Raw genomic sequence first — 27,085 nt, 5'->3', positions numbered from 1 at the left:
TTAGTTTCGGGTTTGATTTATAAGTTTCAGGTCAGCCCGAATAAACTTTTAGTTTTGAAATTAAATATATTTTTAGGTATAATAAGCTTAGTCTTAGCCACTAAAGTTATCAAAATCTGACCTTAATCGACTGTTGTCATTCCAACTATTATTGATAGATTGTATGTTGTAATTATGTTTTCCGTTTATTACTAATAACAACTGTAACCGAACAACCAAATCACGTCCGATTGAAGATGATTACGGTTCGAGTTAGTTACTTAGTTTCACTCTTCTTTTGAACTGTATGTTGGTTTATTACTTGATTATTTGCGTTACGAGCGAAGAAGAATAAGTTGTTTTAATTTTAGCATTCAAGTACTTTAATTTCTTTTTGTTTTTTTGTTTTGTTTTCCTAAGATACCCGAAACCCGATTAACAAAACCCGAACCCGAAAAACCGTAAGAGATTGGGTGAGTTTCGGGTTAAGATTTAAAACTTTAAAACCCGAAAAACAAACCCAAAAAACACCCTTAACCACAGCTGCGGGAAGTAGTCACCGAAACTGAAAACCGATCACCACCCTACCCAATAAACCCGAACAAGCCACCTTCATTTCTTGTTAGTGACGTCACAACTGCCACTTGCATGGTAATATTATTAGTTTCCAATAATTAAACCTTAGTTCACACTCACTCATCCAATCCAACGTCTCATCTGTTCTTGTTTTCATCAATGGCGGATCCCGGAGATGTACGACAACAACGACTACACGTGATCGAATCCTTCTATTCCATCATTACGCTAATATTCATCCTAATCGCATGCGTTGAGCTCGGCGATGCATCCACCGTCGTTGACGTCTACCGTCTCATTCAGTACGATATCTCCGGTGCGCCTTTCGGATCTCGTGTCGCATCGGTTAATCACCACGCCGCTTCTTCTCTCTTCGCTCCTGGTTCTGATTTATCACGTACAGTTGTGATTCTTCCACTACGTGAATTGAATGAGACTTTTATTAGAGGTAACTGTTGATTTGAATTTGATTGATTATTTTGCGTTTTAGGTGTTTTTGATTAATTGTGTTGTGAATGTAGTTTTAGAAGGATCAGTTTGATGTCATGATATGTGGTACGGACCGTACGGTTGATTAGAGTTTAGGTTTTGCATTGAGTTTGATTATGATGAAATTGATACGTGTGTTATTGATTGGGCGGGTTAGGATTAGTTAGAAGCTAAATGTAACTTGAGAAGCAAGCTAGTTCATTGTTTTTGTAATGACGACTTTCATTTGAGGTAGCTGTTTATTTGATGGCTTGTTTTGCATCTGTTTTGGTGTTTTGATTAGTTGTGTTTGGAATGTAGTTTTAGAATCTAGAGAGTAGAGATCGCTTTGATGTCATGACACGTGCTACTGTTCGTTAGGTTTTGGGTTTTATTGAGTTTGATTAAGAGGAAATTTATACTTGTATTATTAATTGGACGGCTTAGGATTAGTTAGAAGCTAAATGTACCTGAGAAGTGAACTACTTTACTGTTTTGTACTAATGTTATTGAAGATTCACAACTTTACCTATGTGAGTAGATTTATGAAACTTTCATTCGAGGTAACTGTTAATTTGATGGTTTCTTTTTTCCATATGTTTAGGTATTTTGATGATTAGTTTTGTTTTGAACATAGTTTTAGAGTCTAGTGAGTTGGGATCAGTTTGATGCCATGATATGTGCTAGTATTGGTTAGATATCGGGTTTTATTGAGTTTGATTAAGGTGAAGTTGTTGCATGTGCTATAGGTTGGGCGGCTTAGGATCAGTAAGAAGCTATGTACTTGAGAGAAGCAAACTAATTCACTGTTTCTGTAACGATGATTAACAGCTTTACTTATCGGAGCGGATTTATGAAAGTTGTGCATTAAAGTTACAAAAGTGGTGAATCACTTTGCTTTTTGTGCGTATTCACTTTCTGATTTGGTCCCGACTCTTGATTGGGTTGGATGTCTATGGGGGTTAATAGAAGATGGGGCGGCCAAAATTTGATGCAGTTTAATTACACTTGCATACAGAGTCTGACTAAAACAGAATTTAATGAGAGGTATTTGATGTCAGAGAGACTAAGATAGGGAGCTTGGCGAATAAATATTCATAAAAAAAACAGAAGATGAAATGTACTTTGAAGCAATGGGTGAGTTTACTGAGATAAATTGATAGATACTATAATATAAAATCTGAACCGGTTATAGGACGCAAGTCCATGTGTTGATGCATAACGTTTCTTTTTGCATCCAATTTGGTTTATATTATTAATTTATCTGATCATAGTTTTGTTAATCCTTTTGCTGTATTTATTTGAGCCTACTTCAACTAGTTTGGGGTAGAAGGCTTCTTATTGTTGTTAATTGTGTTATAATCTGATTCAACTTTTTAACTACTGTTGACTATATGGCAGAATATATTCAGCAGGGAAAGCCTTTAGGGGGGCTTATTACTTCTACTTCCTCAATTTTTTCGTTCTGATAACAGTCAAACTGTTGGAGTACATGTTGACAATCATGATAAGGAGAAAATGAAAGAACTATTGGTGGATTTAGAGCAGAAGCTAATACATTCTACTATTCAAGTGAGTGAACAATATATGTGCATATCAACTATTAACTATTTATCTTTGTGCATATGCAAGTGAATGTTTCTCTCAACAAAAAAACTGATGTTCGTCTATGATGATTGATGCTTGAAAATTTTAGTAACAGTTTTGATTCTTTATAATTCAGAAGGTGGTGCTTAATGCCTTTCTGTGCCTCACTTTTGTTATCTTGTGTATTAATTCTGCTTTTATTTTACAGTATCCTGTGTATTTTGCTTTTGAAAATGAAAATTTAGATGAAGTGTTAGCCGATATCAAGAGAAATGATGCAGCTGGTCAGCCTGCAACAGCAACTACTGGCGGGTTAGTTTATATTATATAAGCACACAATCCATTCATAGTATACCGCCATCAATAGAAGTTTTACGTCGCATTTACGCCGTTCCGAAAACAACGTTTTAACCTTTTTTTTATTGTTACATAAAGTTAGAAGGATAATTCTAAAACGTTGACTTCATATGCAAGTGTGCATCTTATCATTACAATCAAAACTTGTGTGTTATTTTCAACTTTTATTTTCATTAGTATACTTCATCCTTCTGATAATATTACGTGCCCTTTTTGTGGAGTAGCGTGCTGCTCATAATATTTTTCCTTAATTTTGTATTTAGTTATTTACACAATTAGTTGTCTCAATGCAACAAGCTGAATAGCTTGACCTTACTTTTATATTGGTGGTGATACTGGTTATACTTCTTTCAATCGTTACAGATACAAGCTTATTGTCACGTCACCAGCTCCTAAAAAACTTGCATCGCCTACTATCACAAACATTCAGGTTATATCTGCAAATTTATTTTCTTCAGATTTTATATTTATGGAAGTGGGCCCACAACAGAATGTAGGCAATAAACCTTTTATCCACTGTTAGTAGGGGAGACTAAGGTTACCCAATGGAATATAGTATAGGAATCTTAATAAAAACTATGCTCCATCCACAATTAGTTATTGCAGACCAGAAATAAACTCCTGTTGCAAAAACAGTCAGATGAAACCCAGTATAAAATATGCTTTATTCACAATTTGTTAAGTAAATTAAACCAAATTGAACATACATATAGTTGAAACTGAATAAAATTTTATGGTGGATCGACTAGACACTATATATAGTGATTATGTGAGCACTCCAATGTTATAAATAGATAGAACATTATTAAAATTTCTTTTAGGAGGTAAATTGTTAAAATGCATTTTTGTGATCGGGCATTTAACAGATAAGCTTTTGATGAATTCTGCATTTCTTCAAAACATTGAGTGTTATTGTTAACACGTTTTGACAATACGTATTTGATAAATGAAACTGATTTTACTAGAGGTGGGTTTATTAATAAATAAAAGGGGGCAGTTTGTAGTTAGTTTTTGTAGTAGCACATGAATGGATTTAAAGATTGCTTAAATGGCTAAGATAGTTTAGGAGTAACGTCAAAACCAAAATGCTTTATACAACATAAGTACATGCTCATTTTGAGAGGTCTATGTGAACGTAAAAGATATGTTCCGTGACATTGATAATCAATCAAGAATATTGTGTAACGGCAACTGTTTGCAAGTTTTGCTGGGCTATTTCTCTTAAAATGACTTTAGCTGAAATATTCTAATACCGAGTTAACTATATACAGGGATGGTTGCCTGGATCAAAAGCTGACGGGAGTTCAAACCAACTTCCAACTATTGCCATTGTAGCATCATATGATACATTCGGTGCAGCTCCGGTAATTTGCTAAATTAACCTTTCAATTACTTTTTAAAATTACTTGACTTTTCCTGACCGTCTTTCATTCTCTTTTATAGGCATTATCAGCTGGAAGCGATAGCAATGGAAGTGGCGTAGTGGCACTTCTTGAAATTGCTAGATTATTTTCAATTTTATATTCCAACCCTAACACAAGAGGAAAATATAATATACTGTTTGGATTGACATCTGGTGGACCTTATAACTACAATGGAACTCAGAAGGTAATTTTCTGTTTTATCTTTCTTTCTAGACTTTTTATTAGAGGTTGCTGTTTCGACCCGTTTATTTCATATCCATCTCTTTTTTTATATATTATTCTGAAGTTCTTCAATCAGGTTTTATTTCTTGCAGTGGCTTAGAAGTTTTGATCAGCGTCTACGAGAAAGTATTGATTATGCTATCTGCTTGAATAGTCTTGGGTCAGCGGACAACGGGTTATGGGTTCATGTTTCTAAACCTCCAGAGAATGCCTATGTTAAGCAAATTTTTGAGGTAAGTAGATAACATCCTAGGAAACACCATACGTGTTGGAACGAATACAATAATGATGCATGTGCCATTCAATGCTTGACACATGGCTTGAGCGTTTTGCGTCATAAAAATCAACCTTTGATTCTTGCCATATGCCATAATCTCATGTTAAGCATATTAATCACGTCTCTAAGTTCTGTTAAAAGCAGATTCCTGTCTAATTGGTCTTGTGTGCAGGGCTTATCCAAAGTAGCAGATGAATTGAATCTTAAAGTTGGCCTAAAGCACAAAAAAATAAATATATCCAATTCCAGAGTAAGTAAATTCAGAAAGAAAAACAAACTTATAATTCAAAGGGTGTTATAAATTCAGAATTAATATGCTGACTACATGCAGGTAGCTTGGGAGCATGAACAGTTTTCACGATTAAGAGTTACTGCAGCTACACTTTCTGGACTGTCTGTTGCACCGGATTTACTTGAAAAAACAGGAGGTATTTCTGATAACAGGTGAATATATTGGAACCCTACTATTTTTTACCATTTAGATAATAAATTATATAACAGTTGGGAATTGTTTTGCTGATTGCCTGTTTATTATATTGTTTGGTTTGTCTTTTAGAGAGTTTATTGGTGAAGCTGCAGTTGTTCGGAGTGTAAAGTTGGTAGCTGAGAGTCTAGCGGTAAGACTAATAATAATCAAGTATATATTATTAGTTTACAGTATCTTATTACATGTATATTATTTTGCTAATATACACATGCATGCTACAACTAAAAATGCTTCAAGTATTTTATTAAAAAATGAAACTATTTCATCCAAAATATATACAAGCGTTTAAATTGATTCAACTAATGTTACACGCAGAGGCATATTTACGGCCAGGAGGGTAAAAACGTCAATATATTTGTAGATAACAGTAGTTTGGCGGTCAATCTATCTTATGTACGATCGTGGCTTGACCTTTTGTCAAGAACACCTCGAGTGGCACCTTTTCTCTCAAAGGACGATGAATTCATCTCAGCATTGAAAAAGGTATTATTTTATCATTTTAAGTTCTTCTAGAAAATAGTATAAAAGAAACCACAGCTTTTTAAAGTTTATTTTCGTTGAGACAATATCCCGTATGTTAATTGCAGGAATTAGCAGAGCATGTTGTAGAAGTAAATTTGCAACATGATGTTATTGATGGAATGTTCACATTTTATGATTCCACAATTAACACACTGCAGATTTATCAGGTGAAGTTATCGTCTTTTACAATGAATCAAGTGGATAATCTTTTCAAGAAGCTAATAAGATCAACTCTATTTGCAGGTTGCAAGTGTAACATTCGACTTGCTTTTGCTACTTATTCTTGGATCATATCTGATCACCCTTTTCAGTTTCCTCGTGATAACTACCAGGGTACGATCTGTTTATTTTGCTAAAACTGTAGGCATTTGTGGTCTGTTTACCTATGAATGGGTTGACCTGGGTTATGTTCTCTCCCTAGCGGGTTCAACAAGTAGATTTAGAAAATATATAGTCTAAAAAGAAGCAGGTCAAACTTGCCGAAACTCAATGAATGTGCATCTTTAGTAGGCATGTTAATGAACTGAACTAACATAAACGGGCCTTGTTCTCGTTCGTTTGTTTAACTTTAACCGACCAAACGAACGAACACATACATTTAAACAAACAGATTTCATATTCATGTTTGCTTATTAAGAAAATGGACATGTTTATGTGTGTTCGTTTATATTTTAAACAAACATAGATGAACGAACATTAACGAATGTAAGTGAACAAAGAAAATGAACGTGCTCTTGTTCTTTTATTCAATTTGTTAGACAAATACTCAAGGCTTGATTCTAAATTCAATTGGGTGAGGAGTTGATACATGAGAGGCCAATTAGTATTGGTATAAATCTAAACAAATATGTAAACGAGCATAAACAAACGAACGTAAATGAACAAACATAAATGAACGAACATGCCATGTGTTCATTATTGTTCATTTAACTAAATGAACAATTTTTATAATTCATGTTCGTTTATTGATAAATGAACATAAATAATCTTTCTGCCGAACATTCATGAATGATTTACTGAACATTCGTCTTAATCTTTTGACTTCAATGCATGAACAAAGTTTACTTAATTTTTGTAAGTAATTCAATGGTTTTGACCATCCCACTCGACTCTAATTCTAACAGTATGTGCACATGATATATTTTCACAGGGTCTTGATGATCTCATCAGTCTTTTTCGTCGTCCTCCATCACGCAAGATCAAAGTAGTTTAAGATGATACGCAGTTTCACAACCTTTCGGTTTCTGCATAACTAGCTTGTTCTGACTGCAGAGATTAGACACGCTCTTATTGAACCATGATGGTATCTTGTATAACCGAGCATTATTGGTAGTAACCGAGCATTCAATTTTTTGTTATAATTGCAAACATGCAGAAATTTTTTGTTATGCTTGAGGTGTAACCTCTGTAATCTTTCCAGGCTATTCTTAGTATATTTGTTCTTAGTACTGATTATAGAATCTTGTTTAGTTCATTGGCTCATAACCGAACTGGTGGTCTTGATGGTTCACATACAAATCTGTCAGATCAATCGGTCTGGTCTGAAACATTGGTTTATATTTCATGAATAATATCTCTTATAGATGCTATAACAAGAATAGTTTTGAGTGTACACAGTTCATTTATTAGGATGATGCTGGTGCAGATGTGCCACAATTTACGGTGATCCCAGTTCCATATTTCATATTCTATTGTAAGATTTATCTCATAGAAGGTATTATACCAATCAAGTTTGCAAGATTATACAAGTGATTTGCGTATCATAAGTGTCATGTGGTTTCATGTTAGTCATTAGTATTTTTTATTACGCAATTTCAAACTTTTTATATGACTATACAAGTAAGGTATGGTATTAGTTTTGAGTAACCGGATGAGTATCAACTCATATTATACGTTCCCAATTTGTGAAAATAATTATAACTAATTTCATACTTGTCAGAACCCAAATACCTATTCGAAATAATTTGGGCCTTTTGTTTCACCATACGGGTCCATACCTAGTGGGGATGTTCTTCGGGTCAAATGTTCAAAAACTGGAATTCGGGTTACTAGTCTTGTTTTGGTTCGAGATTACCAAATTCTAATTCGAAGTTCGGTTCTACTACGGACCTGATTCAAATAACCTAATTTCAAGTTTTCGAATTGCGATTTGAACACTTGGGAATATGAGATACCCATGAGTCTATTGGTTCACTTTATAGTTGATGGTTTGTTTATGCATGTATATTCAAACTACAGGGGCTGACCAGTGTTGCAAAAATCCCAACTAGGCGTCGATTAATCCTCGAGTAATTGTTATCCCTACTTCACTATTAATTTTGTGCTTGTCGGCCAATTAACTGGTCAATGGTCAAATCCGGCCAAAATCAGGATTAATCGGACATAATTGACCTTTTCTGACGAGTTTCTGGCCAAAATCGACGGTTTCCGACAGATTCCAGTAAAGTCAGCGGTTTCTAGCGAGATATCAACCAATTTCCGGCTAAAATGTGTGTGCGTAAGTATAAAACTAAAAACTACAAATTAAGATGTGTGTATATATAAAAGGGCAAATGCCATAAAAAATCAATATACTTTTTATTTTTTTTTTTATAAAAGTCTCTTAACATTTTTTTGCATATTAAATAAAATCCCTCAACATGTTATTTTTGAAAAAATTATAAATTTATTTAAAATTAATTATATGAATGGTTCTTGTGATTTGATTACATTACGACTTTAGTCCTCCAATTAAGTTTAAAAAGTTACAAACGTAGACCCGGTGTTTACAAAAAAAAAAAAAACTAGAGATTTTTACAAGAAGCTGACACGTGCAATGAAGCCACAAATTCACAAAACATAAACTACATGACAGTGTTTATCCAGTTAAAAGTTAAAAATGAAAACTATAAACCCCTTCAGAACCCTAATTCAGCTTATCTTCTTCAACTAGCATAGCTATCAATTTCAAAAACCAGATTATCTAACTTTAAATTATGCACATCTGCAGTGCATTCAGTCACTCTTCTTCAATTTCACTAAATCAAGATATCTCGTATATATGCCCTAAATTCGTTCTCAGAAACGTACGAACAACAATCAGCACCGTAAGTGCTGCAAAATCATCCGGCGATGGTGATGACAGTGGTTCAGTAGTTGATGACGTCAGAGGCTCAGGTACTACGGCGAGAGGACGGCGATTGCTCAAGGTTCGAGAGGAAAAACGGAAACGTGAATATGATCGACTTCATAATTATCCTTCTTGGGCTAAGTAACTTAAATTATATTATATTATATTTAACTAATTAATGATTATGTTATGTGTGTGTGATATTAATGAGATGTTTTGATTGGCAGAGTGTTGGAAGATGCTGCGAAAAATGATGTTGAGCTTAGAAATGTTTTAGGTGATAGCATTGGGAAGCCGGAACAAATGAGACAGAAGGTAACATATTATTAGATGTTACTTTCATAAAAATTGTTAAATGTTATACAAGTAAATTTATTGTTAGATGATTGTTTTATATGGTTAGAGCCTGCCTGAGTTAGGTTTATAATGCCTTATATGTTTAACTGTCAAAACTTCCGGTTGTCGGTTCAATTCTGTTCAAACAGAATAAACCTAATTCATATTTTCACAAATACGATAAAGGTTAAAATTTTACGTGCATGTGCCTTTTTATAATCTTACTTTATAGATTAAAAACAATTGATTATATTATCTATAATTAGTTTATATATATATTTTTACAGGTTGAAGACAGGATCAGGAAAAAAGGGCGAGATTTTCACAAAGCTAAAACGGGCTCCGTAGTTGCTTTCAAAGTCACCTTTAGAGAGTAAATAATTTGTCTATTGTTAGTTAGTTTTATGAAATATTTCTTAACTTACCAAAAAAGGGTATTGAAATTTGTTGATGATTAACAGCTTCAGTCCTGTTGGTTCTAACATATGGTTCAAGTTATATGGACCTCCATCTGACCGGGATGTTGACCTGATTGGCAGCGTATGTTTTCCCAAATTGTTTTTGGTTATGTTTAACTTTTTAACGTATCGGTTTTACTATTTATAAACTGGAAATACTATTTATGCTTCGTTATGTGACAGGTTATTCAGTCATGGTATGTGATGGGACGTTTGGGTGCGTTTAATTCATCTAATTTGCAGGTAACAACCTTAACAACTTGAAACTAGTACCATGTTTCTGTACCTCGTTTAGGGATAACGAGTTTACTCAGTTAATCACCTTCTGGTCTTTAATTTTGCAGTTGGCGAATGCATCAATGGAATACAACCCGCTCTATGATGCAGATAAGGGATTCAGTGTGATGCCTTCATCGTTTCATGATATTGGAGATGTTGAGTTTCAGGATAACTGGGGACGAGTTTGGTATAAAACTCTACGCCGTTTATTATTTATCTTTTAAGAAATAAAATATAGGTTGTGACTTTTGAAAATGTTGAGCAGGGTAGATATTGGTACTTCGGATTACTTTGCTCTTGATGTGCTGCTTAATTGCCTCACTGTATTAAGTTCCGAGTAAGAATCTTTATTTGGATTACTCAATCACTTTCACTTTTTGCATCAATAAGTTCCTAAATTGTCGGTTTTTTTGCATATTTAAGTCCTTGTTTAAATCATTTAATTTCTTTAAGTTTAACAACAGGGTTCTTTTTACGCGATTGACTTGAAACTGATCTAAATAGGGGTGTTCATGAAACAGAAAAATCGACTTGTAACCGAAATAACCAAAACCAAACAAAACCAATGGTTTGTTTTGTTTTCATGAAAAACCGATTTTCTGTTCAGTTTTGGTTTTGCATGTAACTAAAGCCGAAAACCGAACTAAACCAAATTATAGATTTTCATTTTTAATTGTGAATGAATGTTAAGTTATTCATATAAATTAATAAATATTGTAACTCATATATTTTTAGGCACAAATGTATAATACTTAGTTAGTGACTAACAAAAAGATTTGGTCCCAGTTTCATTATTTGGGTAATTATTTTTTGGCCCAAAAATTTTAAGCGCAGATGTTAAAATCGAAAGCAAATGGCCTTGATTCAATTTGAGCCCAAAACCAACCCATGCACTCGCCTAGATCAAACTTCAACCTGAAACTCAATTTGATTTACTTGTTTCATCACCATAGAATATGTTTTGTTACAACTGATTGTTATTGTTCAATGTCATATAATTACACGTTTTTTGTTTCGTTTATGGTGTTATTTTTGGGCAGGTATTTGGGAATACAACAGGTAGTTTTTGGAGGTAGGTCAATGGGCGACTGGGAAGAGGGAATGAAAAACCCTGAAGACGGATACAAGTACTTTAAGATCTAAAGATCATTGTGATCCACGTGGTTCATCCATGGAAAAACAAGTCAGGACTTAAGATCTGATATAATGTGGTCAATTGACCTGTGAGCCAACGTAGGAGGCTAGGATAGGCTAGCCCAACCCGGAGATAGTTATTCGGTTAGACTACATGTATAGAATAGTTTTATAATCTGTATGTTGTGCTCATTGTGTTTATCTTTGTATTCCCTTTCTTTCCTTAGTTTTGCCATGGTTTGGATCACATAGATAGAGGTTGCAATAAGTGAATGGGCCGGTCCGGGTTACCTTAAAAGGATTTTTTTCTTGATTTATGTGGGTTGAAGAAAAAAAAGTGCTTTTAGGTAGTGTACTAGAATTTAATTGCCTTTAGGTTATCCTCCATCTGAGATGGCGGGTTACATGTACACGCAAGCATGCTTTCCACATGTCTCCAAGTCGGATGCCATGTCAACGGGTAATACACGTTGAATCCTCTATCTGAGATAGAGGATTATATAAACTCATTATACCACCATTTACCGTGGACTTACCATATGGAGTCTCCTTTTTTACCTCCTGGACACGTGTCACAACTCACAACCCCTGAAATCCTTCATCTCAAATAGAGGATTGTCACATAAGGAATATATGTTAATAACTCTCGTGAATGAATTGTATTCAACATTTGGAATAAGTAAATGTCATATTTGTCACCATAAAAATGTATCCAGCTTTCTCGTGTATAAAACCTTTTTTTCATGAGTGAATTATCTACATTGGACTTTTAAAATGTAACCCTAGGAATCATCCATCTTTACATTTAAAGATAGGATTATAACTATTTTTTACACACTCTTAATACAATATTAATTAACTTCTAATGTCAACGAATATGTTACATTGGTACAACTATACATAGAGAGTGTCACTAGCTAATTATTATGAGCACATAACTTCTTGTGATTTTCCATCATTAACTTCCGTACCAAAATAAACCTGTGCCCATTGTAATAACCACTTTTGGTATGTACCGACAAGAGTGTTACATTTACATATAGTTGGTTAGGGGCTGAGATAAAATAACAATAGATTTTATAAATTCTTCACTTTATTTTTAATATAATACATTACTTCATTTTTAATATGGAAAACCCTTCTCATGTGGGTTTTTCATACATTGTTTTTAACATATTCGTTGACATTAAAAGTTAATTAATATTGTATTAAGAGTGTGTAAAGAATAGTTATAATCCTATCTTTAAATGTAAAGATGGATGATTCCTATGGTTACATTTTAAAAATCCAATGCAGATAATTCACTCATGAAAAAAAGATTTTATACACGAGAAAGCTGAATACATTTTTATGGTGACAAATATGACATTTACTGATTCCAAATGTTGAATACAATTCATTCACGAGAGTTATTAACATATATTCCTTGTGTGACAATCCTTTATTTGAGATGGAGGATTTCAGGTTTTGTGACATGTGTCCATAAAGTAAAAAAGGAGACTCCATATGGTAAGTCCATGGTAAATGGTGGTAAAATGAGTTTATGTAATCCTCTATCTCAGATAGAGGATTCCACATGTATTATCCGTTGACATGACATCTGACTTGGAGACACACGTGGAAAGCATGCTTGCGTGTACATGTAATCCGTCATCTCAGATGGAGGATTACCTAAAAGCAATTAAATTCTAGTACACTACCTAAAAACACTTTTTTTTTTCTCCAACCCACCTAAATCAGCAAAAAAAATCTCTTAAAAAGGTAAACACAAAATATAAAGAGGATCTTTCTCTATAAGTTGATAAGTTTGAGTTACTCAGAAGTATTGTTTGTTATAATCTACAAAGTCCTAAGACAAATTGATATAACTTTCTTACTACTTGTTCAAGTAAACTATCCTGATACATGCCTTAAGTGCCGAATCCGGTATCCAAAATCACGAAGTATGGGTCTTAAGAGTCTAACGAGAAACTTATCCGGACAAGCAAACAAGGATATGGGATTATGGTTACGAGTCTTGATTGCCCGGAACAAGATGCTATAAAGGACAATAAATGTATCCGGTAAGGTGGTAGTTGGATTCATTCAATGCGTCCCTCGTAATATGAAGAAATTCCTTTTATGTGAGTGAAGAAACATGAAATGGATCCGGGTCGGATCCATGTTCAAGTTTCCCGGTCTTCAATATGAACGAACCACCGCCTTGGTCTTCTTCTCCGGTTACTTAGGTCTGCCATAGAAAAGTGGGGGAGTGGAGGTGACTGCTAAGAGAATGAACTCTTGTTTACAGACACAAAAATATGTGGGAGCCAAGGGTCCAAGAGAAGGTCCTTTCAATGAATGATAAAGGTTCCTTATATAGGGACTTCATGGCTACCATCATGAACCCTAACCATTATTGGGCCAGGCCCGGTTAGGGGTTACCTCCACAAACCCCAAGCCCAATGAGCTTAATTAGTAGACAATAATAATAATGTAATAAACATAATACATAATGTAATAAATAAAGGATCGTACCGGGTTTGACGTACCCTACACCTACAAGTCCCCCCAATCCAGTGCTTCTCCTGGACGTGCAAGCGGTTTGGTGAAGTGCTGGACTTATGAGGATTGTTCAAGAGTGAGGAGTAGTGCTTTTTTGACCCAATTATGACCTTTTGCATGTGCGTCTACTTTGCTTCGGGTTGTAAGAAGTTTTAAATCATGATGGCAATTTTGGCATGCGAGCCTTTTTATCATAAGATGACACGCATGTAATTAATTCGGCGCGTGGCCATATGAGTTTATAAGGATTCCCAACCTTTGAGTTCGGCGTGTGGCCGTATGGGTTTATAAGGATTCCCAACCTTTATGCGGGCTTTTAAAAGGGTCCCCAACCTTTATGCGGGTTTTTTAAAAGGGTCCCCAACCTTTATGCGAGTTTTTTGTAAGGGTCTCCAACTTTTATGCGAGTTTTTTGTAAGGGTCTCCAACCTTTAATTTAGCACTGGCGTTGGCATTATCCTGTAGCCGTGGCTTAGGAATTATCTTGTGGCACTGGCGTTGGCATTAGCCTGTAGCCGTGGCTTGGGAATTATCCCGTGGCGCTGGCGTTGGCATTAGCCTGTAGCCCTGGCGTAGGAATTATCCCGTGGCGCTGGCGTTGGCATTAGCCTGTAGCCCTGGCGTAGGAATTATCCCGTGACGCTGGCGTTGGCATTAGCCTGTAGCCGTGGCGTAGGAATTATCCTGTGGCGCTGGCGTTGGCATTAGCCCGTAGCCGTGGCGTAGGAATTATCCTGTGGCGCTGGCGTTGGCATTAGCCTGTTATTTGGACGTCCTCCATCCAAAGATGACATGTATGTCATAAATTTGGCGTGTAGCCATGGGTGTATTATAAGGGTTCTCATCCTCGGGCGGATTATGAGGTGTGCCCAACCTAAGTTGGTGCGTCTTCCATCCAAAGATGACACGCGCTAATGTAGTGGTGATATACCATAATAGTCCCCCAGTTCATTGCGGCTAAATAATGTTAGTAGCATTGAACTTGTAATAATAAACTTGTTAATAAAGTTTTAATCACATGTGCGGACGAGTATAAACAACTTTTTATATCACTTACAAAAATGATATTTGTTGTTTTAAAATGTCATATGAGATAAAATAATTACTCATAGTCATTATTTACTAATAATCGTCCCAAGTATTTGGTAATATTTTTATGTTTATTAGTAAAGTCTATGACATCTCCATTTTATTTCATAAACTAGTATGTAATATTAGTTTATTAATAAAAATGGAAATTATGTCAAGACATGACTTGAGTCTTTGCGCGTTTTTCAATGAAAATATTATTCATTCAAAACCTTTTGTTTGTTTTATTTTGTTCCTTTTTTTGAACAAAATCAATATAAACAAAAAATTAAAGGTTTTTGAGAAACTTACTTTTTGGTAAGCCAACATCATTTGAAGAAGAAAGCATTCCATAAAACAACCAGTGTTTACTTCAATCTTGTTTCATCTTGGTGTAAAGGTGTAATTAAAGAATCTTATATTTCGGTCTTCAAATAAATCTACGCAATAAATGAAGGGGTGATTGTTGATAATTAATTCACTCTAACCATCTCTTTCACTTTAACCCTTCACATGCAATGTCATTATATAATATATACTAGGTTATAACCCGTGTGTTACACGGGGTTACGTATAATAAAACTGAACTAAACATAAACTATGATTAACATACATTAGCAAACACAAACCATCAAATATAGATTACAAATATAAAATTCATATGATACACAGAGACACGGAGTTGTGTAAAAAAACGGAATTTAGCAACATCAATTATGGCAAACATTAGCGAGAGTATTGGAAAAATGAAAAGTCCAACCTTTGCCAAATGCTATCTTTCATCCCAATCAGTTCACACTAAAAAAAAAATTAAAACCATGCCCTTTAGAACCACCAGATCTTAAATTTTAATCCGCACCCTATAAATTCTATACAAAAGATAATTAAGAACAAAATGGCTATGAAGATGAACCTTGTGATAAGAATCACTTTCAACATGACCGTCATAGTTTTTGCATGCCACCATCACTCAAAGAGCATAAGAAACCGTATCATCCATGAGTAACCATGTCGTCAATGAGACAAATTTCATACCTATAATTACAAATCGATGATGAAAAAGAAAATGATAATTAAAAAAATAAATACTTTAGCTATTCACCATATTTAACAGCCTCAAATTTTGAGTTCCAAGTGGTTTAGTAGACTTCTTGAGATAAAATATTCCTTATCTTCTAATCACATGCTCGTGAATCTTGAATAACGATAGAGCGCTACCAACATAATAGATGTTGAAAGTAAAGGTGATGGAAAATTTACATCCAGGAATTTTGGTTTTGAAGTGAAAATCTGTGGGCTGCTGGAACAATCCATTCCTTTTAGAACTCTTCTACCAACATCATCCTGTTTACGCATTTTATCATATTGATGTCACTAAAGAATATAAAGATCGAATTACAGTAAGTTTTTTTTATGTAACTAAGTGACAAGTGTTTTATATACTTATGTGGCATGAGTATAAACCATAGCTCAAAAGGCAAAGTACCACTTACAGTCCCTCTAATTGCATACATGCCCCTGTTTACCTGTCAAGAGATATTGTCACAATATTATGTGTAGCAGCCTGTAAAGTATGATGTTGCCTGCCATAAAGTGTGCTTTCTATGCTAGAGATTTGTTTCTATATAAAAAGAGGCTGCTTAGTTAGCTGCACAAAGCAACAGAAAATATATTAACACAATAATGTAATAAAAAGAGAGAAAACAATCAATACTTGTACAATATAACAACAAAGATTACCATAAGAACTTCCCATGCAAAACTTATGTTTTGCAAAGTAACACTCTGCTGGCAGACTCCCTTGATGTCTAGATGTATATAACAAAAAAAAATGTTATGATATTTCATCAATTTAGAAAATAAAGAAAAATATAACATGTGGGGCACATACCTTATGTCGGATACAGAGAGATGCGAGTGATATGCGAAGAGAATTTAAACGGCTTTCGGTTTACATCCCTACAACAGGTAAACATTTGTAGAGTGAAAATAATAGCTAAAAAGGAAACATATCAAATGGGTAAAGTCAAACCTGTGTGGCCAAGACTTAAGATCTTCTTCAGATGGTCTAAGAAGCAAGTTAACATAAGATTTCCAACTGGAATCATTGGCGGGAAGTGGTGGAACATTGTCATCATTCATCAACCACCCAAATTTTGTTTCTTGCTAACTTGTGTTGCTCATGTGAATCACAGTTGTCAGACTACATTAAGAGGCATATATGCATATTAAGTTGTCACTAATATATTTTGATCAGTTAATAGCTGCATTATACACCGGAATTATAAACATACATGAGGAAAACAATTTGGAATACCTCCTCGCACCGCCTTCGGGTAGAATTCCATAAAAATGTCACGTATTAACATATAAGCATCATTTTCGCAATATTTAAGGTGCAGATGGCATAAAGCATGATCATTTAACTTAAAAAGAAAACAAGTCTACATTTTTAGAGGTTAGAATCTCCCAAATTGTTTTTTAAAGAATTGGGCCATTGCTTCTAAAACAGTTTTCGTAATCTTAAGTTAATATATATACCAAAATCTAATAAGCAATATTGAACAATTACACATCACATAATCAATCTTTTAACTGAAATCTTGCAACTTTATCGTAAAAAACACGAATTAAAGCAAAAAACCGTCAAGTCACACCTTGCCACTCTCATAAACAAAAGCTCTTTGCTTCTTTCATCTTGCAAAAATTGTGCAAATACCAAAAGATTAATCAATATACATATTTTCTTAAAAAACGAACATGAATTCTTGAACTTACAAAACTAACCCACCCTAGCCGAAGCTCCTTGTGGATCCCCAAGCACAATTTGTTCAATTCCATTCCAATCCTTGGAGTATTCTAATGAGTAAAACAGAATAAATTAATTAAAGCCATAAAAGGCTGAATAAATTGATTAAAAACACATAAATAAAAAATAAACCCCTAACATTACATCTATAATCAAAGCACAGCTGTGGCGGAAAAAAAACAGAAAGTAGCGAAATCATGACAAATTTATGGGTTTGTACGCGGGTTTATGTTGCACGATTGAATGAATTGAAGATCAAAATTAAGGCAAACGATGACGAAGAACCTGTACACAATGGACGACGATGAACCATTGAAGAACAACTTGCTTAAATTGATGACTGAATTGAAGATTTCTTCTCGAATCATGTGAGTGATTCGATTTGGGCAATGGAATTTATGTTCATCTTCAGATGACGTGTTGATAAAGAGGCGGAGAATGGGAGTTGAGACAATGAAAGAAACACCGACCACGGCAGATTACGGATAATATTAGAGTTACGTAATGTTTCCCACGAGGGTTAGGTCCGGCAAAGATGGTTATTCTTCTTGACCTGCAAAACAGACTCCGTGAGCTCGTCACTGAAAAGGGGGTTCCTCCTTGTGACCACCCTCCGGCGTGAGAATCAGACTAGATTGCTCTGAATATAAGTGTATATTGAGAGAAATAGCTAGAGAAGATAAGATGATGATACCGTTCCAAGGTGTTGGAGTATTTATAGCCGAAGGTAGGTTTCCAAGCAGGTACGGCCAGCTGTATAATATTCCTTTTCCACCAACTACGGGCTATGTACGTGCCACGATGGGAGCTGGTGGGTAGGCAGCGGCTGATAGTGACGTTTTGTACTAGAGCTTGTGCTCCTCCTCGTACTATTGTCGGTAAGCTGTCACCCTGTGATTGGTTCATGGGCTGCTTTGGTCAGATCTTGTCTATTTTGTCCATACCTTGGCAGGTATAGTACAAAAGATCTTCCAGAAGCGTACGGACTGGCTCTTTTGGGCGGGAATATTCCCGCCTTGCTCATTCCTTCTTCCGGTGACATTGCTGAAGTATAAGAGTTAGTGCCTCATGCGTGTAGCCTTACCGTTAGTGCGGGTAGCCATCCTTCTTGGCTTGTACCCATAGCTGCGGGAACAGGCAGGGTACTGTACCAAGGGAGGCTTTCCTGCGGGAACAGCTGGCTTACTGCGTGTAAGGTCTTCATCTCTTTGAGCATGGTGGGTCCTGCGGGACCAGTTAGTCTTTGCGCAGACGTACCTCTTCAAGGTGTGACTTGCGGGTCCAACTGGGCTTTGCGGGGACCTACCTCTTCAAGTCCCCCCAGTCCATTGTTCTTCTCATGAATTGTTAATAAGTGAGGTGAACTTTTGGACTTTAAGCAAGGGGTTTTAAAGATGTTTTTGTTTTTTAAGGTTTTCCGTGGGGATTCTTCCCGCGGTTTTCCTAATGTCACTTGCAGAAATTCCCGACTTTTCTGCCTGATCTTTGGTTATGATGCGGGTAGGTGTTTAACCTCTTCGCAAGTCGGGAGCGTTGACTTTCACTTGTATAGACTCTTCACGAGGTTTTGGTAGTTTTGGACATAGTGATCAGTTATGTTAAACTACCAATTCCACCTTGAAGTTTCAAACAATCTAGTTGTCCACGTTCCCGCCATGCGAAGGTGTTATTTCCCTTTCCACAAGCATGGCTCACAAGATCCTTCTTGGCTTCAATTCCCTGCAAGTGCTAAGTATGTGAAGGGTTTCGCCTTGACACTGTACCCGCACTTGTCTTATGGTTTTTTGCTTCCCAAGGTGAGGGGTATATTCCTTCTTATTTTTGAATCTTTTTGAAATTCGAAGAGTTGGTGAAAGGATAAGAACAGTCCAAACTGTTGAAGGGACGTTAGCGTCTTCCGACGGTTTCTTCTGACAGTTCAGGATGTGCAGGAAGTTATGGCAACGTGACAGTATATGGTCATTCCAGACGCTTTTTCAGGCGCGTGGGCGCGAGTTCCTGGGCGCGTGGGCGCGAATTTTACGGCACGCGTCCTGTCGACAGCTGTTGCCAGCTTGCGCTTTCCACGTGTCGCCATTTCATTGCACCTGCGCTTCCTCTCTCCTCCGCATTAAATTCATCGCATTCATTGCGATGAGTATATAAAGGGGGGAGAGGGTGCATTTCAATTCACACCTTCACTTCACTCTTCTTCTTCTAAGCGATTTCCGGCAAATACTCTAACTTTTCTGTCGAGCATTCTCCTGAAATCGTTCTCTTTCCTACCTTAAAACATGTCTTCCGTTCACGATCCTGAGGTTACCGCAGAAGAGTCCGACGTATACCCTGAGAACCCGATGTCCGCGTCTGACAAGGACGACAAGAGTACTGCTGGCGAGTGCCAGTGTGCTCTTTCTGTCGATTTGTATCACTACATCGTCAAGAAGTTCATGCTCGAGCCCTACGAGCCTGAGTTTACAGAGCCTCACCAGACGGTGTATGATGCCCCCAAGGGCAAGATAAGGGTTTATGCCTCATTCTTCATGTATGGGAATCTCAGATTCCCATTAACGAAGTTTGTATACCATGTTTTGGAGAAACACGGTGTACACTTGACGGAGGTACACCCAATGGCGATCGCTAAGGTCCGCCATTTTGAATGGGTGTGCCACATTCTGGGCATCGAGCCCCGTGTCGACCGCCTGATGACCTTCTACTCCTGGAGGTGCATCCAAGGCTGGTATACCTTGGTCACCCAGATCAAGGGTTTGAAGATCTGCGCTACCGAGCGCAGTCTTCGGTCTTGGAAACGGGAGTTCTTTTACATCTCTGCCCGTGTCGTCCCCATTGCGATGACATTCAAGAACGGGAGAGCACTTCCCAACCTTCACGCCTCCAACTACCAGGAGACGGAATGGTTTACCAAGATCTCCCAGATCCAGACTCCGGTTTACCGCTTTGCGGAGTCTGGGATGGTGATGCTCGGGATGAGCCGGGTATGGAAGGATGCCGGTTCTGGGACGCCGCAACTACCTATCATCCTTGAATACGGTTTGAATTCTACTCCCTACGGTATGCTCCGTCTTTTTTGCTGGCTTAGGGTTTTTCTTCTAACTGTTTCTCTTTTTATTTTCAGAGGGGAACAATTTGCAATCGCTTCTGCAACCGCGGGAGACTGGTGGTCCCGCTCGACTGGGTACTCGTGATCTCGACGAGAACGAGTTGCCCATTTTGGAGCAAATGGCGGGTAAGTTCGTGGAGGTTTACCCGCTAGGCCACGAGATTTTGAGCGCCACGCGGCCAGGTAAGGGATTCTTTAATCCTCGCCCTCTGCATGCTCAGACTTCTGCTGGAGTTCCTCTAATTTTGTCATCTTCTGATGAGGAATCCGCAGATGGGCCTGTCTTCGTGAGGAAGAAGAAAGTTGCCGCCGTGAAGGGCAAGGCAAAGGTTACCTCCGCCGTCGACCTAGGAAATCAGTCTGACTCCGAGACTGAAAGCGAGGGGGCGGCGGGGAACCCTGGTGGTGGTGAGACGATTGTCTCGGAGGTTGAGACAGCTGTCACCTCCGAGCCACCAAGTTCTACGACGGTGACTGGCGTGAAGAGGGCAGTTCCATCGGGTTCGTCCCCGCCCGTCAGAACCTTCAAGATTAAGAAAACCCGTAAGTATACTTTTTATTTATCTTTCCCGCGTTTCTTTCCGCCATTGTTTTTAATATTGTTTTATCTTCATGCAGGCGTGGATGCAACCGCATTCCAAAGTGGTGCGGGAAGGAGCAGTTCTGGACCCACGACGGTAGGTTTGGTCAACCTACCCGAGGCGATGACCCAGGCGGCTGCGCCTGTTTGCACTGTTGGTTCAGTTGCTCATCCCGTTGAGGCAACTGTTCCAATTGTGACGTCATCTCCGCCGGCTGTCAGTGCCATCTTCACTGCATTCTTCACTGAGCCGGCGGTGATTTTTCTGCGGGCTCTTCCGCAGCGGTGGCCACGGTTGTGAGTTCACCTCCAGTGAGTTCACCTCCGATGGTCTCTACCGCGACGGCTTCAACCATGCCTCCTCCGGCACCGGCGACTACCTCGTCCATGGCCGGTTCATCAGGTATGTTCAGGGTTGGGGCTTCTAGCCAATCTCTGCCTCCTTCCCATCTCCCTGACCTCTTGGATGGATATCCCTTAGGTTCGGATGATGGGTTTGGCGACTACCGGCCTGTTATCGACCCTACAGGTGCGTAGGGTTATTTTGGCCTATTATCTTTATCTTTTTTTTTATCATTTTTTCCTAACTGTTTTTTGTTTTTGCAGTTTCAGATTCCAATGAGGTGTATGTTCCACGGTGGAACATCCGCCGGGGAACAACCCTTCGAACGGCTGTGGACTGCGTCGAATGGGCGCGCCACGCCGCCCCAAGCGGTGCGTTAGGGGAGGCCATGGCTAGCTACCAGGAGGGTAGGCTAACCAATGAGCTTCGAATTCTCCTTGCTCGAATGCAGCCGCGCGTCGAGTTGCTTTGTCGTGAAAACGACAAGTTAAAGACGACGTGTAGCCTGGAAGTGGCTCAGGCGCGTGCATTGCGGGAGGAAAACAAAAGGCTTGCCATGGTTGCTGCGGAGAAGGAGAAGGCCTTCAAGGACCTTGAGGTCGAGGTCCAGGCCCGGCATGAGGCCCGTTCCAAGGCTACCCAAGCTGTTAACGAACAGCTTAGGTTGGCTAAGGAAACTGCGCGGAACGCGACCGATAGGGCCACCAAGGCTGAAGCTGTTGCCGAGCCTCTACGCACTGAAAACGAAGAGCTTAAAGCCAAATTAGAGAAGCTCCAGCAGGCTCATGATGCCTTGGCCTTAGAAGACGCCAAGAAGCTCCAAGAGCTTCTGGATCAGAAGGGTATGCTTGACCGCACTGAGCGTAAGCTGAAGGGCGTTGAAGAGGCTGCTGCTAAGGATGTGTTGCTCGCCAACCTTAACAAAAACGAAGCCGAACGCGCCCGTGATCAAGCTCAAGCTGCCCTCCAGGAAGCTCTGATCACCAAGGAATGGCTTCTACGAGAAGCGTTGTCGCAGGTATGCGTAATTCCGTAACTTCTTTACGCTTTTCTTCATACGTAGATAAGTTTTTGATATATTTTTATTTTGTAGGTTGTGCATCGGATCTTCACGAACACATCATATGACGATGCTATGAGCGCAGCCCTCAACGCTTCTCATGAGGATGGGGAAAAGGCTGGTTTCCTGCTTGGTCTGGGGTTTGTTGAGCAGGGCATCCCGCCTTCCAACTTCCCTCTTTATGACTTGGACACTAAAGCTGCTTACGACCAAGCAGTGAACCAGTATGCTGCCTTCCCCCATCCGGTGGTGGAGAAGGTGAACGAGATTGCTGCTGATGATGGGCTAACTATTCTCAAGGCTTTCCTTGAACCGCCACAGCCAACTGATGGTGCGGGTTCAAGTGGGTTTGGAGGGAGTGGTCCTGAAGCTTGAACCTTGAGATCCCTTCCACCCGCTAGGATAGATTTACATTTTTGTAGGCGGGTAGATGCCCAGCCATTTTTGTAATCTTTGAATTTTTATGGAATATAAATGTTTTTGTTAATGCCTTGCCTTGTAAACCATATATGTTTTATTCATGCATATTTTAGTTTAACTTAGCAATTTTCTAAGTGTTAAGGATAAGTTAACCTGTCAACGTATTAGATAATAAGTTCAAGTTTTGCTTCCTGTATCATGATTGTGCGGGTAAGACCGTCACTTTCACTTAGTAGGATGGCCAAACTTTACCTAAATCTGACCTGCGTGAAGGTTTTCCTCATCTTTTCCTTATAAATTTTTACTGTTTTTATGTTTATGCGGGTTTTGCCGCCTTCCACACGCAACGACTTACTTCTTTCCACACTTATTTATGCGGTGAATACCGGCATATCAGTCTGGAAAGTTCATAAGTATAAAGGTAAGGCTATCAACACAATGTGATAAAGGAGAATCATTTCCATTAGAAGTGGCTCTAGACCTTTTCTTTACAAGTTTGGAATTGATCTACATGTAACATCTGCGTAATTGAGCTCCATTCCATGCTCTTGGGATGGGGGTGCCATCGAGCCTTTCGAGCCGGTATGCGCCTTTTCCCAAAACTTCTTTGATAATGTATGGCCCTTCCCAAACCGGGGCCAGCTTTCCTGGACGCTCTTGGTTTGAAGCCTCGTTGTTACGCAGTATGTAGTCTCCGATATTGAAGTTGCAGAGTTTTACCCGCGTATTGTAGTACTTTTGCATTTGTCGTTTGTAATTCTCTTCACACGCTGCGGCTAAGTCTCTGCATTCTTCGGTTAGCATAAGGTCTAACCGTCTTTCCGCATCATTGTCTTCTGGTTGAGCCAAGACCCTTGGTGAGGGTAGACCAATTTCGACCGGGACCATGGCTTCAGTGCCATAGGTGAGGCTGAACGGGGTTTCTCCCGTACTTGCCTTTTTCAGCGTTCTGTTTGCCCAAAGGACGTGTGGAACTTCGTCCACCCAGCCGGATCTATGTTCCAAGAGTCTTTTCTTTATGCCGTCGACGATGCTCTTATTTGCTCTTTCCACCTCACCATTACCCTGCGGGTGCGCCACTGAGGTAAAGGTGTGGGTGATTTGAAGTTCTTCCAGCCACATTTGTAGCTTCTTGTCAGCAAAGTTGGTGCCGTTATCGCTCACCAAATTCTGTGGAAGTCCAAAACGACAAATAATAAATTCCCAAATAAATTTTTTGATATGTTTTGCGGTTGTTTGGGCTAAGGGTTTTGCTTCTATCCACTTAATGAAGTAATCGATAGCTACCACTAGGAACTGAACGTTCCCTGCTGCTGTGGGAAACGGGCCCGTCACATCGATGGCCCACTTCTGAAATGGCCATGAAGAAGTGACTGGAACAAGTTCATTTTTTGGGAGATGCGTGTTGGGTGCGTAAAGTTGGCAGGACCTGCATTTCCTGATGTATGCCAGCGCATCCGTATGCATCCCCGGCCAAAAGTATCCCGCGTTGTTTAGCTTAGCTACAACTGCGCGTGGACCTGCGTGTACTCCGCAGATGCCTTCGTGTACTTCCCTTAGGAGGTAATCAGCATCTTGGTTGTCCACGCATCTTAGGAGTGAGCCAAGAAAATTACGCCTGTAAAGTATGTCATCAACGAGTTGATAATTCAGTGCTTTACAGCGTATCTTTCTTGCTTGTGTTTTTTACTCTGGTAGTATACCCGCCGCAAGGTAATTTATGATTGGTGTCATCCACGTTTCCGTGCCGGTTTGGATGACACAAATTTCCTTGTGCGGGACTGATGGTGTTCCAAGGAGTTCAATGCGGATGTCCTTTCCTAAGTGGGTGAAGGCTAACGATGCAAGCTTGCTTAACGTCTCCGCAGATTTGTTTTCGCTTCGCTTGACGTGTATGACTTTACAATCGTTGAAATCGCGCATAAGGGTTTTTGCTTGTGCGAGGTACAGGGCCATTGTGTCGTTCACGGCCGTGTACGTCCCGTTTATTTGGTTGGCTACTAACATGGAATCCACGTGGCCTTCCAAGTTTTTCACTCCCATCTTACGCGCAATTCTCAATCCGGCCAAGAATGCTTCGTACTCCGCTTCGTTATTCGTACTTGGAAAATCCAGTCGAATAGCATAAGTGTACTCTTGGCCTGCTGGGTTGGTTAGTTTCAACCCTGCGCCTGAACCCTCGTTGTTGGCTGCTCCATCTGTGTAGAGTCGCCAGATATCATCAATGTCCTGTGCTGGAGAGGGTTGAGCCTCTTCCTGGCACTCTTTCTCCCGCGAAGCGGGGACTTCTGCAATAAAGTCGGCCAAGACCTGGCCTTTTATGGCTGGTCTTGGCTTGTACTTTATCGCATATTCTCCCAATTCTATTGCCCATTTGGCTAGGCGTCCTGACAACTCGGGTTTGCCTAGAACGTTTGCAAGTTTGAAGTTGGTGAGAATGGTGATTGGGTGACCTTGGAAATACCGTCTTAACCTGCGTGAAGTCTGTACGAGTGCTAAGACTAATTTTTCCAAAGTAGAGTACCGGGTTTCGACGTCTGTTAAGACGCGGCTAACATAGTAGATGGGCATCTGGATGCCTTTTCGTTCTACTAGCAGGACTGCCCCGGTTGCTCTATCTGTGGTGGAGAGGTATAGGATTAACTCCTCCCCCGCTTCTGGTGCTGTAAGCGTTGGGAGTTCGATCAAGCGTGACCGAATCTCTTGAAAAGCTGCTTCCGCTTCTGGTGTCCAGCGGAAGTGCGTTTTCTTTAAACAGTTTCTCAATGTTGACACGAATGGGAATGACCTATCCGCATGATTCGCCAAAAAGCGGTTAAGTGCGACTAGTCGTCCTTTCAGTGTCTGAGCTTGTTTGATGGTAGTAGGTGATTCCATTTTGATAATGGCTTCGACCTTTTCAGGGTTCGCTCTGAAGCCATCTTTGGTAACGATGACTCCTAAGAACTTCCCTTCTTCCATTCCAAAAGAACACTTGCTCGGGTTGAGCTTCATGTTTATCTTTCTAAGCGTGTTGAAAGTTTCTTCGATGTCTTTCAACATCGCTTCTGGCTCAGGGCTTTTGATGACCAAGTCATCCATGTAAACTTCCAAGTTCCTCCCAATTTGAGCATGAAACTCTTTGTCCATCAGGCGTTGGTATGTGGACCCGGCATTCTTAAGTCCGAATGGCATCATTTGATAACAAAACGTGCCATCGGGCGTCCAAAATGCGGTTTTGTCCTGATCGTCAACGGCCATGTGGATTTGATGGTATCCCTTATACGCATCAAGGAAGCATTTAAGGCGAAACGGTGCTAACGAATCAACCTTAAGGTCAATTTCGGGTAACGGGTAACAATCTTTGGGGCATGCTTTGTTTAGGTCTTTGAAATCTATGCACATGCGCCATTGTTTGTTAGATTTCGGTACCATGACGGGATTTGCAACCCATGTTTGATATCTACTAACGCGTACGATGCCCACATCAAGGAGTTCCTTGACTTGGGTTCTACACGCGTTTGCCTGTTCCGCCCCCATTACTCGACGCTTTTGTATGACCGGCGTAAAAGCCGGGTCACATTTGAGCTTATGCTCTGCCTTACTTCGAGGTACACCAGTCATGTCAGCTGGTGTCCACGCGAAGATGTCAGCGTTTTTCTGCAGTAAGCGTTTGAGCAAGGTGCGTGTGGGATCGGTGATTGTTGGGCCAATGGTAACAGCCTGGTCTGGGTATTTGCCATTGAAGGCCCATTCTTCTGGTTCGGTAATGGTTGGTTTAGCCATCTTTGGTTTGGGTTTAGATGAGACAGATGCGATGCATACCTGGGGAATACCGGTGATCATCGCTACACCTTCAGCTGTTGGCCACCCCATCATGCCGTGGACTGAAGATACCACGGCATTGAATCGTGCCATCCCGTCTCTCCCGAAGAGAATGTCGTATGTGTGGTGTGGCTTCCTCATT

General features: G+C 39.2%; 1 protein-coding gene, 1 long non-coding RNA gene and 1 pseudogene across 5 annotated transcripts; 2 read left to right on the top strand and 1 right to left on the bottom strand.

The window, feature by feature from the left end:
- The first annotated feature begins 644 nt into the window (after window positions 1–644).
- LOC143545329 (uncharacterized) lies at window positions 645–7,483 on the top strand (annotated as a pseudogene). Its single transcript, XR_013137408.1, has 14 exons — window positions 645–1,003; window positions 2,425–2,595; window positions 2,819–2,922; window positions 3,331–3,397; window positions 4,239–4,331; window positions 4,411–4,575; window positions 4,706–4,846; window positions 5,063–5,140; window positions 5,222–5,334; window positions 5,447–5,507; window positions 5,693–5,860; window positions 5,965–6,066; window positions 6,143–6,232; window positions 7,050–7,483. The product of XR_013137408.1 is annotated as an uncharacterized LOC143545329 (transcript).
- Window positions 7,484–8,779: 1,296 nt separating this feature from the next.
- LOC143545311 (uncharacterized) lies at window positions 8,780–11,463 on the top strand. Its single transcript, XM_077037229.1, has 8 exons — window positions 8,780–9,149; window positions 9,236–9,323; window positions 9,632–9,717; window positions 9,806–9,884; window positions 9,986–10,045; window positions 10,147–10,268; window positions 10,347–10,418; window positions 11,122–11,463. The coding sequence occupies exons 1-8, from the start codon at window positions 8,875–8,877 to the stop codon at window positions 11,222–11,224; spliced, it is 885 nt and encodes a 294-aa protein (XP_076893344.1). The 5' UTR covers window positions 8,780–8,874; the 3' UTR covers window positions 11,225–11,463.
- Window positions 11,464–15,635: 4,172 nt separating this feature from the next.
- Window positions 15,636–18,070, bottom strand: LOC143545310 (uncharacterized). 3 transcript variants are annotated; one of them, XR_013137402.1, is made up of 3 exons: window positions 16,568–18,070; window positions 15,930–16,475; window positions 15,636–15,862 (listed from the first exon to the last, which is right to left on the bottom strand). It is a non-coding gene; the product is annotated as an uncharacterized LOC143545310 (long non-coding RNA). The 3 variants fall into 3 exon arrangements; XR_013137404.1 differs by having other exon boundaries at window positions 15,636–16,171; window positions 16,321–16,475; XR_013137403.1 differs by having other exon boundaries at window positions 15,636–16,475; window positions 16,568–16,635; window positions 16,719–18,070.
- Between the last annotated feature and the right edge of the window lie 9,015 nt (window positions 18,071–27,085).

The sequence above is a fragment of the Bidens hawaiensis genome, unplaced genomic scaffold (assembly GCF_021521415.1).
Source record: "Bidens hawaiensis isolate Kalapana, Puna unplaced genomic scaffold, B.hawaiensis_p1.1 tig00013897_1, whole genome shotgun sequence".
Taxonomy (NCBI): domain Eukaryota; kingdom Viridiplantae; phylum Streptophyta; class Magnoliopsida; order Asterales; family Asteraceae; genus Bidens; species Bidens hawaiensis.
This window is presented reverse-complemented; position numbering and strand designations above follow the sequence as displayed.

Coding starts and splice junctions, on each gene's coding strand:
- LOC143545311 (XM_077037229.1), top strand. CDS start 8,875: ATGCACATCTGCAGTGCATTCAGTCACTCTTCTTCAATTTCACTAAAT. Junction 9,718..9,805: donor TTCAAAGTCACCTTTAGAGA/GTAAATAATTTG, acceptor GATGATTAACAG/CTTCAGTCCTGTTGGTTCTA. Junction 10,419..11,121: donor CTCACTGTATTAAGTTCCGA/GTAAGAATCTTT, acceptor ATTTTTGGGCAG/GTATTTGGGAATACAACAGG.